Source organism: Ovis canadensis, chromosome 14 (assembly GCF_042477335.2).
Source record: "Ovis canadensis isolate MfBH-ARS-UI-01 breed Bighorn chromosome 14, ARS-UI_OviCan_v2, whole genome shotgun sequence".
Classification (NCBI taxonomy): Eukaryota; Metazoa; Chordata; class Mammalia; order Artiodactyla; family Bovidae; genus Ovis; species Ovis canadensis.
Window position 1 is genome coordinate 66,330,429 of NC_091258.1, and position 12,951 is coordinate 66,343,379.

Sequence of the window (12,951 nt, forward strand, 5' to 3'; positions counted from 1 at the left end):
CAGGAGGGATGTGTGACCGGGACTCCAACCCAGGACTGTGACCCCAGGGCTTGTGCTATCCCAGGCTATCCCAGGCTCTGATCAATCACCAAATCCAGAGGGAAGGTTTCTGCAGCAGCACTGTCCCCAACCCCCTCCCCCTGCCCCACCCCGGCTTTACAAGTTAGGATATCATGGCTCCATCCTGACCCCCTCCCAGTCACAGGGTCTGGCTCCCTGGGTTTGAATTCGGCTCCATTGTTTCCTGAGTGATCCTGGGCAAGTTGCTTACCCTCTCTGGGCCTCCGCTGTCTCATCGATAAAATGGGATGGCTTTGGTATCTATCCCTCAGATGGGTGTTTCCATTAGACATGGACGTGTGCCCTTATAACCTCACAGCCACCGCCCTGCCTGTGTCAGGCCTTCTTCTACTGCAGGGTCCTCAGCTCTGTTGCTGATGGGCTCTTGGGATAACTCAGGCTGTGCCTTCCAGAGCTCAGTGTCAGACATCTCCTTGGATCCTGACCTCATGCCTGGGAACTGCACCAGCCTGGCACTTGGCCCTCTCTGGAGAATACAGAGAGAGATGCAGAGACAGAACTCAGAGAGAGATGCGGGTGGGAGGAGCATAATGGATATGCTTCAGAGAAAGACTAAAGGGATTTCCCTTAATCCACCCACAATAAGCCAGGACCACCTTTCCCACCTCCACCTGTCTACATGTGTCAGAGAATTTCTCTCAGGGCTCATGAAGCTGTGATCTGAGGGCAGCAGAGTTCAGGGGTTAAGCCACTGGCTCAGGAACAACAGGGGTTTGAATCACGGCATCACCACTTTCGGGCTGGATTCCCCTGGGGAGGCACCATCACCACTCTTTGCCTCAGTCCCTGCCCCTGGAATTGGAGGTGATGGATCACAGTGCCTGCTCAGAGGTGTACAGACGTAGGAGCAGACAGAGCCTAGGGCCTGGCGCTCGCACAGCTCAGCAGGTGTCAGCGACAAATGCCTTCAGTATTGAGTACTAACTGCTCTAACCTCTGCAACCCACTCCAGTGTTCTTGCCTAGAGAATCCCAGGGACAGGGGAGCCTGGTGGGCTGCCGTCTACGGGGTCGCACAGAGTCGGACACAACTGAAGCGACTTAGCAGCAGTAGCAGCTGCTCAGTGAGGGCAGATTGGGGGCTTTTCTAGGCCCTGCTGTGTCCCCAGCATGGCAACACAGGGCTGGGCACAGACTGTTTGAACAAATGGGAGAAAAAAAAAAAGTGAAAAAAATTTTGAGTGAGAGTGACTTACTGAGAGGTGGGGAGGAGGAGGAGAAAGCAATGAGAAAGTAGAAAAAAGTTTAAACACAAAAGACCGCAAGAGCTCTCTCTGCCCAAGATGGGAAAATTAAGGCCTGGAAGGGGCAGAGCCTGGGCCTCTTCACCTGTTCAGAGAGGCCTGAGCCCATGCTTGGCCCCACACCCTGCCACCCCTCTCTGGGGTCTGTTCTGCTCTCTAGGCCCTGGGAACAGGCAGAGGCTGCTAGAAAAAATGCACAGTTTTATTATTTCAAGTACAGAGGGCAGGTCTTCGCAAAACCAGGGGGAAAGTTCTGACAGCAGGGAGGAGGCCCTACTTGCCAGCGATGAGCGGGTTCCTCAGGACCACGATGACAGAGTCCCCGCGCAGGAACATCTTGGAGATGTAGCGGTCCTTGTTGACTGGCTTGGACTTCTTCTTGCCCTTGCCGCTCTTGGGGACCTCCGTCCACATTTCCTTCACATTCTCCAGCACCATGTTGCAGTGCCTGGTGGGGACAGGGAGGCAGCAGGACTGAGTGAGGGGTGTGTCCTGACCCTTCCTCTGGGCGGCACTGCCTCTGGGAAGGGGGAGAGCCAGGGCTCCGAGGCTCGGGCAAAGGACTTCACCTTCTGCGCCTCAGTTTCCTCTTCTCTAAAATGGAGACATTCATGGTGCCTGCCTCCTATGGCTGTTGTGAAAATTAAGTGAATCAACACACTATTTTTCTTATGGGCATGTGTGATGACAGTGTGGAATAGCTCGGTCAACAAACGTTTACAATGATTAGAGCAATGAAAAAAAAACCAGGTAAGAGCCCTGTCTTCATGGGCTCTGCAGGCTAGTGAAGGGAGAACACGAAGCAGGTAAACAAACACACCTGTAATATACTGTCAGGTGGTAGTAAGTGCTATGAAGAAAAACTAAAGCAAGGTAAAGGGATGGGGGGCTTCCCAGGTGGCTCTAGCGGTAAAGAACTTGCCTGCTAATGCAGGAGACATAAGAGATGCAAATTCAATCCCTGGGTTGGGAGGATCCCCTGGAGGAGAGCATGGCAACCCATTCCAGTAGTCTTGTCTGGAGAATCCCATAGACAGAGAAGCCTGGTGGGCCACAGTCCATAGGGTTGCACAGATTCAGACACAACCAAAGTGACTTAGCCCTCATGCACACACACAAAGGGATAGGAGGATACAGGGAACTATGACTGAGTGAAAGAAAGAAAAGAAAAAAATTGGGAAAGCTCTGTATCTTGCTATATAGTAATCTACGGTGAGGAAAGCACTTCCCAAATGCTAACTAAAGGCTGCATGTGTTTACTGAGCATTTATCATGTGTTAGGTACTGAGCCAAGGGCTTTTCATACATAGTATTACTGAAGCCTCATTACTGTTCTGAGGGATATTATTATGATGCATATTTCACAGGTAAGGAAACTGAGGCCCAGACAGCATACCTCCCCAGACCCTGGTGCTCACCTGTCGAAGGCCTTCACGCGGCCCAGGAGCTTCTTGTTGTTACGGCAGTTGATGAGCACCTGAGTGTTGTTTTTGACTGACTGCGTGAGCACGGAGAGCGGCCCCGTGTTAAACTCCTCCTCCTCCCGCTTCTGCAGCTCCTCTGGGGTCATCTCACTCTTGGGCTTGTTGAGGAGACTCCTGAAAAGACAAGTATGGAACCCAGAGGTGAGCAGGCCCATAGCCTGGGTGCTCATGGCCTCTCCCTTGGTGTCTCCCCGACACATATCCCTCTCTTCGTACTCAGTCCTCTCTCTTGCTATCACCACTTGGATGCCTAATGGATATTTCCAATCCTCGCATGACCTAGACTGAACTCCAGACCCCCCATAACCCCAACTTAATACTATCCACAGCCTTCCTCATCTCTGTCAGTGGTGACTCCATCCCTCTGGTTCTTTGAGCAACTTGACTCTTTCTTCTCTCACATCCTACATTCAATCTGTCAGCAAATCCTGCCATCTGCCACTAAAACCTATCAGAATCTGAATTTCTTACCTTGGCTTAAACCTCCATCATCTTTCCTAGGTCTCCTTGCCTCCACCCACGCTCCCCAACAGTTCGCCCTCCACAGAGCAGTCTCAAGGGTGGTGTCAAGAATCATCTCACTCTTGAGTACCCTCTCAGTGTAAACAGTAAAGCCCAGCTTTTACCCTCACTCTGTTCCAGGCACAATGGCCTCTTCAGTGGTTCTTGAAGCTATCAGGCAAACCTTCTTGGGCCCCTCTATTCACTCTTCCCTCTGCCTAGGTACGTCCCCAGGTACCTTTGCAGTTTGCTTTCTCACTTTCTTCAGGTTTTTGCTCAAGTGTTGCCTCCTTCATGCGTTCTGTCTTTCACAAGAGACATTCCACGCTGTTTTACCCTGCTCTGTTATTTCTTTATTCAAAACCCTATTCCCTAACACATTCTAGAATTTACGGATTTATTACCAGCACGTTTCCTGCCTGCCTCTTCCCATCCCGTAAGATGTAGAAGAGGATTTTTTTTCCCTTGGGGAAAGTGGAGTAATTCAGTGATATAAGCTATGCGTCTAAAGCAGCCTAATACACAAACACTCAATAAATAACTGTTGAGTGACTACATAAGTAAAATCATCCCCATAACTCGTTATCCATACCAATGGCGGATGTGATCGAAAAGCCAATTGTCTCCAGCTACGCCTCTTACCTTAAGACCGCTTTTCCTACAAGTCCGTACTCCTCATCTCCCAGGTTTTTAATTCGTAAAAACGCTTCCTCTTAAACTTCACTTCAATAAGATTGCTTATTTGGGAAAGCCCAGCCTGTTATCTGATAAAGCTGTCCCCGCTCCCGAAGTCAGGATCCTTCAAAGGCCCCACGTCCCCTCGCAACTCATCAGTAGAAAGATACGCCACTTTACCCCCAAATGTTTGCTTCCGCGCCCACTTCTGCCTACCCACTTCAACCGGTAAGCGGCCAAACTTACACCCTCAATCCCACTGCCGCCACCCAAACCCAGCCCGGCCTCACATGATGATGATGGTGACCGCGTTTTCAAGCCACTACCGTCTCCTCCGTGGTGTGCCTCCCGAACAGAGAGCCAGAGGCGGGACTTCCTCTTCCTACGGCCCACTTCCGCGCGCGCCTGCGCAAACCCAACCAGCGAGTGGGGCGTGGCCCGTTGCTATAGCGATCTCCGCCCTGGGCGGAGGCTGCCGAGTAGAAGCCTTACTTAGTAAGTAGCTCCAGGCCACCATTCAAGACAGTACTGGGCAGATATTCACGACCATGGAGAGGAAAAGAAGGCGGGACTGATTAAAACCATTTTGTTGCAGAACCGCATAGGTTGAAAGAGGGGAATACTAGCCATTTCCAAATGCCCGCCCGCTCTGCCTTTGGGGGCGCGGCCTTGGCGAAGCCAATCCCCTCCTCGCTTCAGGGATGGGCACCTCCCCTTTCCTTCGGGAACTGTTGATTTACGTGTATATTGGTTTTTCTGGACCGGGGAGAGGGTCCATCCGGGAGCGGCGTGGATTTGCGCCCAGTAAGGCTAGTGTTTTCGGTGATCAAACGCTTCTCATTGGCTTCCCCTCCTGCGCTGAGGCGGCGCCTACTTCTTACGCTCTCCCTTTTGGGTTGTGCAACCCGGGGGAACCAACCCCCAAAGCTCCCTGAAGACAAGGAGCCGCGTCCTCAGGCCGAAAGTCCCATTTGCTTTACTGCTCGTGGGAGGGCGGATGGTGCAGCCGCTCTTGTTGTTCATTGGTCTGGCTTATTTCATGGGGCGGGACTTGGCTCGGCCTTAACTCTATCCGCCGTCTCCGACCGGTTTCAGGGCCAAGCTGCCATGCGTTCCGGGGGCCGCGGGCGGCCCCGACTCCCGGTCGGGGAACGCAGCCTTTTGGAGCGACCCTCACCGCCCAAGCGGCGCCTGATACCGCGGGCACAGCTGTTGCCCCAGCTGCTGCTGGCTCTGACAGTAGCCTTGGTGTTCTATACCATTTGGAGCAGCTGGCATAGCCAGACTGAAGAGCTGCCGCTGGGCCGGGAACTGCGGGTGAGGACGGGCGGGGACATGGGCACTGCGGAAGCCCTTACTCCTTGCCTCCCCTTCCCCACGGTCTCATGGGGAAGACCCTAGGTTGGGTTAACCTGGCTTTGTCTTTACCTTATGGCCCTAGCTGCAGGTGCCGCCGTCTCCGTTCTTAGAGCGCATACCCCTTTCCAACGCAATGAGGCTTCGGGCTTGTTTTGTAATAGCGGTTACCCCGTAAGAGAGTCTGGAGTAGTAAGACTTGGAGTTCTGGGTTCTAATCCTAAAGGCAGCTATTTGGAAGAGTCCCTTCCTCTCGCTGGGCCTAGATTTCCCTCATCAGGATTGCCGTGGGCTGCGCAGGATGGGTTTGGAGGGACTTCTAGAAACCTCTGATGCTGGAGGCTGCGGCTAGGAAGAGGAGGGCAGCCTCCAGGATATGGTTGGAATGAGGGTCGTTTTCATGCTCTGCTCTTCTCTTCCCTACCTGCTTCCTCAGGGCCCTTTGATCGGAAGCCTCCCCGAAGCTCGGGTGCGGAGGGTAGTGGGGCAACTGGACCCTCACCGTCTCTGGAACACTTTCCTGCGCCCTCTGCTGGTTGTACGGACTCCGGGCAGCCCGGGCAATCTCCAAGTCAGAAAGGTAAAAGGACCCCACCTCTAACCGCTGACCCCACAGCCCATCAGTAAATAGGAAATAGGTATCCTGCCCAAGTGGCAGAGCTGGGGGTCTGCCTGGAGCTAATAGGAGCTCTATTCTGCTAACCACCAGACCACTGCCCTCTATACTGCACACCCCACCCTCAAATCTTATTATATGCATCAGCAACAGCCCTATGAGCCTAATGAGGTGGGTACCAATCTGATCTTCATTGTGTAGATGAGGCAACTGACACCCAGAATAGTTAAACATTTTGCCCAAATCCCACAGCTAATAAATGGTATGCTTTCAACCCAAATGGCTTGGCTCCAGAGCTCTATATTGCTCCCCAGAAGACATTGAAAGTCTTTTGAACACTACCTGACTTCAAATCCACCTCAGCCACTTGGTATGACCTTAAACTAATTTCAGCTTCTCTGTGCCTCAGTTTCTTCATCTGCAAAATGGAACCATTGTCCCCACTCCATAGGGGTTCCTAGAACCAGGACTGGGCACAGAGGGAGTGCTATGGAAGGGTGAGCTGTGCTTCGTTTGGGCTTCAAGAGATGGGGGCACTCCATGCCTGGGACTTAGTAGGTACTCAGAGTGTCTCAAGGGAACGATTCAACCAAAGTGGTATTGGTGGGCCAACCTGACCGCTCAGCATGGTTCACATGGCCCTTCTGACCTTCTCCCCAGTCCCCACCCACCCTCCCTCTTTTCTGTTGCCACTAGTTCCTGGAGGCTACACTGCGGACACTTTCAGCAGGCTGGCATATAGAACTCGACTCCTTCACTGCCTCCACACCCCTGGGGCCATTGGACTTCGGCAATGTGGTGGCCACGCTGGACCCTGGGGCTGCCCGCCACCTTACCCTTGCCTGCCATTACGACTCCAAGCTCTTCCCATCTGGTTCAGCCCCCTTTGTGGGGGCCACGGATTCAGCAGTGCCTTGCTCCCTGCTACTGGAGCTGGCCCAAGCCCTTGACCAGGAGCTGGGCAAAGCCAAGGAGAGGGTAAGGAGAGCAGGGGTAGGGTGGGGGTGGGTGAATTAGGGATGTCTCTTCCTTGGTCCATACCGCCACTCTCCCTTGCCTGGTCTTATCTTCCTCCACTCCACACCAGAGTCCAGGGGGTCTTTGCATTTCCTGAATGTCAGCTTCTGTCCCTTCTCTACCTAAAACCCTCCCATGGCTCCCACGTCATTCCCTGAGTAAGCCAGAGTCCTTCTCTTAGCCCATGAGGTGTGCCCTCTCATCTCTCTGGTCTCCTCTCCCACCCCTCATCCCTCACTCCCTCCATGGTAGCCTCCCACCTCCTCTGTGGACCTCACCCTCAACCTCGGGGCATTTGCACTTGCTGTTTGCTCTGCCTACAGTGTGCTTTTCTCAGATACCTTCCTGACTGGCTCCCACCCTTCATTCAGGGGTCCACTCTGATGTCAAAGAGACCTTCCCAGCCACTATAAAATAGCTCCTTGTCACTATCCCATGCCTCATGGGGCTTTAGGTTGATTTGTCTGTCTCCCAAGCTCAAATAAGCTTCAGATAGGTGGGCCCTTGGCTGTGTTTATTTCCTGTTGTATTCCCTGAATACTGCCCAGAGTACTGCCTGGCATAAAGTAGGATGTCAGTAAGAATGTATGGAATGAATGGAGACACCTCATGCCTCTATCCTGCTCAGATCCCTTCAGTGGCTGAAACCCCAGTGCCCTTGTAACAGAGCCCAAGCTCCCTGGCCCTTGCTGGGCCCTACGGCCTCTTCTCAGACCTCTCTGGCCCCTTCTCTGTCCCCAGTCCTGGTCCATGCTGCTGCCTCACCAGGGAACACGCTTCCCTCTGCTCCATTTTGCCAGGCCAGGTCTTCCTCAGTCTCAGTGCAAACATCCCTTCCCAGCAGACCCAACATTTTCCCCAGGCCAGGTTATGCCCCACCCCCTTGGAGGACGTTTCAGGACCCTGTTATTCTTAGAAGCGTTTGCCCAACTTCATTTCATGGTTTGTACAATTATTATTTGTGGGTCTGTCTCTTTTGCCAAATGAACTTAAGGAATGGCTCTTACAATCAGAGCTAATCCTTATTTAGTTACTCTGCATTAGGCACTGTCCTAGGCTGTTTTATTGTTGTTGTTGTTCAGCGGCTACGTCCTGTCCTACTCCTCCCAACCCCATGGACTATAGCCGGCCAGGCTTCCTTGTCCTTGGGGTTTTTCAGGCAAGAATACTGGAATGAGTTGTCATTTCCTTCTCCAGGGGATCTTCCCAGCCCAGGGATTGAACCTGGGTTTCCCACGTCTCCTGCATTAGCAGGTGGATTCATTAGCACTGAGCCACCAGGGAAACCCATGCTGTCTTAGGACCTGGGTTCAAATCCTACCCTATAAAAAGTGGTATTAACTCTGTTTCTACATAAGGAAGTCGATGCTTTGAGAAACTTAGTAACTGACCCACTGCTGCTTGGTTACCGAGCAACCCAGACAGGATTTAAATACAGGCAGACTGTACTTTTGGCTATCAGGTTCTACAAGTGAGGAGACTGTTTGCCCTAGTCAGCTGTGCAAACAGGCAGGAAATGTGGGTGCATTGAGGTGGCAGGCTGGCACTGAGCTCGCCCTGACCACTGGCCCCCACAGGCAGCCCCAGTGACCTTGCAGCTGCTCTTCCTGGACGGTGAAGAGGCACTGAAGGAGTGGGGACCCAAGGACTCGCTTTATGGCTCCCAGCACCTGGCCCAGCTCATGGAGTCTACACCCCACGGCCTGGGCTCCACCAGGATCCAGGCTATTGTAAGACTAGGGCCCTGCTGGGTGCCGGTGAGGTGGGAGGAGGGAGGCATGAGGTTGGCAGCATCCCGCTGGGCTGTTCAGTCCTGGCTTCTCTCCCTAGGAGCTCTTTATGCTTCTTGATCTCCTGGGAGCCCCCAACCCGACCTTCTACAGTCACTTCCCTCGCACGGCCCGCTGGTTCCATCGGCTCAGGAGCATTGGTAAGGGTGAAGGTATAGGCAGACACCTGCCTGGGATGCTGGAGAGAGGACCAGGCACCTGGCCTCTGAGGGGCCATCCAGCTTTCCCTCTACCTCCCTAGCCTCTCCCTAAAGCACTGGGGCAGAAACAAAAGATCCCATAGCAGTCAAATGAAGTGATTACAGACAGGGGTTCTAGGGTCAGAGAGCTCTGGGTTCAGATTCTGGCTTTCCTTCTTACCGGCTGTGTGAGCTTGGGCAAGTGGTCTCCTCTCTCTGAGCCTGTTTCCCACCTATAAAATGGGCATGATGCTAATAATGGGAGTGTCTGCCTCCTTAGACTTGAAGGGATTAAATGAGACCAGGAACATAGTCAGCCTGCAGTCTGGGTAACTAACATTATCCCAGAATGATGAACTAAACATTCATCCTTATTGACATAATCAATGCTTTACCCCCAAGGCCTCCCACCCTCCTCTGATCTGTGAGCAGGGGAACCTTTGACCCTTAAGGGGCTGACCTGCTTTCTAATCCCCACCACATCCAGAGAAGCGCCTGCACCGTCTGAACCTACTGCAGTCTCATCCTTGGGAATTGATGTATTTCCAGACCGGGGAGCCCCCTATCTCTGTGGAAGATGACCACATCCCCTTCCTCCGCCGAGGTACCTGCTATGGGAATTGGGGGGGCAGGGAGGCCACAGGTAGGACCTGGCCCCTTCCTAGATTTGGGGACTAGTGGCAAATTGCTTAACCTCTTTGTGTCTCAATTCCTCATCTGTAAAATGGGGATAATTAACAGCCCCCCATCTCAAGAGCTGCCGAGGGGACTGAATGTAAAGGCCTTTGACCAGTGCCCGGCACTAGGAAGTGTTCAGATCTTCTAGTCTTTTCATAATCCATGAAGTTTTTAGTTTTTTTGATTTGTATTATGAATATATTGGATGTGTTTTTTTTTTTTAATGAACACTTAGCCTCACACACTTAAAATAATTGTTCAGAGTTCTTCAAGTGGCACAATGTCGGGGGCGGGGGGAGAAGGCAGACTTCCCCAGGCGTGGGCCTGGGCTCCTGGGTCAGCTGGGGCCACACATGGGCCTGTGCCTCCTCTTTGCCCTGCAGGAGTTCCTGTGCTCCACCTCATCTCCACACCCTTCCCCTCTGTCTGGCACACGTCCAACGACTCCGAGGCCAACCTGCACCCACCCACGGTACACAACCTGAGCCGCATCCTGGCCGTGTTCCTGGCTGAATACCTGGGGCTCTAGCCTGCCCAGGGGATGCTCTGAGGGAGAAAGGCCCAGCGGGAGACAGGCCCAGGCCCTCCTGGGCTGTGCTGGCTTGCCCTTTTTAACCCCTTCGGCTCTGTTTGTGCTCTGACCAGAAGATACTCTTTCTCGATCTCAACCTGCCACTCCTCAAAGACCTGGAAGAGAGAGATCACCATGGGGTGAGAGCCAAAGGAATGAGCCCGGCCCCTGCCCTGAGGAAACGCTCGGGCTGCGCAGCTCCAGGGGACCGAGTGCCGTTCGCAGTTTTAATCAGCAGACGGTGGACTGGCATCTGGACCAGCAATACCCTCGACCAAATGAATTCTCTGTGGCTTCTGTTTCCGTGGCAATTCATTCTCCAGAATGGCAGCCTTGCTACTGCACCACTCCAGACCTAACTCCCACAGGAATGTGGCATGCGGGGTCCACCGAGGCTCTGCTCGTAAGCAGGGACAGAGGAGGGAGAAGCCATTCCTTGGGAACTCCAGATTCTGCCGCCTCCAATGGGTGATAAACCAGTGTTTCTGCAAAACAAGTTGTGCACCACTAGCATACATAGGTGTTGCATGAAAAAGGGGACCAAAGCAGGGTGAGACAGTATTAAATGAATTTCTTCATTTCATGGTGTGCCATTTTCATCCAGAGTAAGAATGCAATGTTTCCCCCAAGGATTTCACCATGGAATTCCTTTATTGGGAAGCACCCCACAGAATGTGGGTACCTCAGAAGATACGTTGGGAAACATTGGGTTTTGATTGTTTGAAAGTGCTTAATGGTAGAAATGGGTCTGATCCAAAACTCACTATAAAATAGTTACAGCAAACCATCCTTTCCTTTTTGGCTGTGAGCACAGAAACGAGAGACGACATGTGTAACTGTAAACTCTAGTGGTTAGGCCTTGGTGCTATTACTGCTGGGGCCCCTGGTCAGGGAACTAAGATCCTACCAGCTGTGCAGCGAAGCCAACAACCAAAAAAAAAAAAAAAAAAGGATTTAGAGGCTGGGACTGTATAAGCACCTGGGGAATCTTCACGATCAGCACTTTGGGACATGCTGTCCTTAAGGATATACGTTTGGTGCATTTTAGCTGCTTAGCAAACCTGCTCCAAAGAAAGCCTAGGAGAGCATTTAGGCAGGGAGTGTGGTGCTCAGCTCTGTGCCTGTGACTTTGTGACTTTGAAGGAGTCTTGGTAGGCCGCAGGGAGGCCAGGCCAGGGTAGAGGGTTAGAGAGTGAAGGTGGGGCCCTCCCTGGTGGTCTAGTGGTTGGGACTTCACCTTCCAATGCAGGGGGCGCAGTTTCAATCCCTAGTTGAAGATCCCACATGCTTTAAGACCAACAAACCAAAACAGAAACAGTATTGTGAGAAATTCAATAAATGGTCCACATCAAAAAAACCTTAAGAGAGTGAAGGTGAACATAGGCTTTCCCAGACAACTCAAGGCTGACGCAAGAGGACTGACGCAAGAGGCTAAGGGACAATTTTGGTTCTCATTTTGCAAATGAGGCAGCCAGGGCTGAGAATTACAAACTGTTGTTTACAGAGTTCAGATCCTCACCCACAGCTGTGCTCCTAAGCCCATGTCCTACCTCTTTCTAAAAATCACCTGTGCTGGTGCAACAGATGGTTGACCAAAAAAGTAGCTCCTCCTGAGGCTTTTATTTGGCTGCAAGTTACAGTGAGGTTTAGAAGGGCGGGGACTAACAGCCTTTTAGAAGTGGAATTGACAGAAGTCAGAAAGGAAATTGCCAGATATCAACAACTAGGGTAGTAAGAGGGTCTCAAATCAGAGTTCCTGTTTGTTCATTTCATGATGCCAAGCACTTAAAATTACATGTCTCCTTATCATCACAGCCATCTCAGAGGTAGGTGAAACCATCACCTCAGTGTTAGATGAAGCAGTGTGTTCAGTTCCATCCTGGGCCTCCAGGCCTCCCTGTAAGTCATCTTGCTGAGTGCACCACACCCAGGCACTGGGCAGGGCTTTCCACTTGAATCTGGGGTCAGGATCATGAGCCCATTTTACAGATTAGGCTGCTGATGCTTGACAAGTTAATGCTTTCCCCTGCTCCCATCTGTCCCTGAAAGGCAGCCTCCCCCAGCTTCACACTATGAAAGGCCCAAGAGGGGTCTTTGATGGGCACAACTGGTGAGCACTCTAGTATATCAGCCTTCTGAGGAACTGTCCAACATTCTTTTTCAGATTAAGAAACTGAGGTTCAGAGAAGTCAATTGCTGAAAATCACAGCTGGACACATTCATTGCATATGTCTAGGTACTTGTTTCTAGATTTATTGAGATGATTTATCAATAAATCATCTGCCTGTGATTCATTGCATGTACCCATCTTTTTATCAGTCTGGAATTTGCAATCGTTGTGTCTTGACATACTATCATTGCACCGTTTTTCTTTTCTGATTCTAGGATGCCAGTTAAATGTGTTAGACTTCCTCTATCCTCCAAAACCGTTTACATTTTCTTTTTGGTCTCTCCGCCACTTTTTCAGACCTTGCTCTAGCTGAATAACTCTTTCATTGTGTCTAATTTGTTTAGCCTAGTCTCTGATTTTTTACTTTTGGTTACTGTATACCTTTGTGGGTTTTTTCCTTTCATTCTGGCTAGGCCATTATTCAGGTCTGGGTTCCCTGTATGTATTTCCAAGCTCTCTTTTTTCTTCTAATCTTGACTGAAGGGTCCACCACCTGCAGCCTTTGTGGGTCTGTTTTTGCTGTGGCCACAGCTGCTTCTTGCTGCTGCTGCATTTCCATGTGTGTTTGGTTATTTGACTCTTACTGCTCA

At 51.6% G+C, this 12,951-nt stretch overlaps 2 protein-coding genes across 4 annotated transcripts; one reads left to right on the forward strand and one right to left on the reverse strand.

Moving 5' to 3' along the window:
• Window positions 1-1,505: 1,505 nt before the first annotated feature.
• On the reverse strand, window positions 1,506-4,512 carry SNRPD2 (small nuclear ribonucleoprotein D2 polypeptide). The gene is made up of 3 exons (XM_069549210.1): window positions 4,275-4,512; window positions 2,743-2,922; window positions 1,506-1,772 (listed from the first exon to the last, which is right to left on the reverse strand). Coding segments are annotated over exons 1-3 (357 nt in total). The 5' UTR covers window positions 4,277-4,512; the 3' UTR covers window positions 1,506-1,597.
• Window positions 4,425-10,774, forward strand: QPCTL (glutaminyl-peptide cyclotransferase like). 3 transcript variants are annotated; one of them, XM_069549207.1, is made up of 8 exons: window positions 4,425-4,479; window positions 5,080-5,301; window positions 5,777-5,920; window positions 6,653-6,934; window positions 8,551-8,703; window positions 8,804-8,903; window positions 9,430-9,546; window positions 10,004-10,774. In XM_069549207.1, the coding sequence occupies exons 2-8, from the start codon at window positions 5,092-5,094 to the stop codon at window positions 10,147-10,149; spliced, it is 1,152 nt and encodes a 383-aa protein (XP_069405308.1). In that variant the 5' UTR covers window positions 4,425-4,479; window positions 5,080-5,091; the 3' UTR covers window positions 10,150-10,774. The 3 variants fall into 3 exon arrangements, with proteins under 3 accessions (XP_069405308.1, XP_069405310.1, XP_069405309.1); XM_069549209.1 differs by lacking the exon at window positions 4,425-4,479 and adding an exon at window positions 4,688-4,788; XM_069549208.1 differs by lacking the exon at window positions 4,425-4,479 and adding an exon at window positions 4,709-4,793.
• The last annotated feature ends 2,177 nt before the right edge of the window (window positions 10,775-12,951 follow it).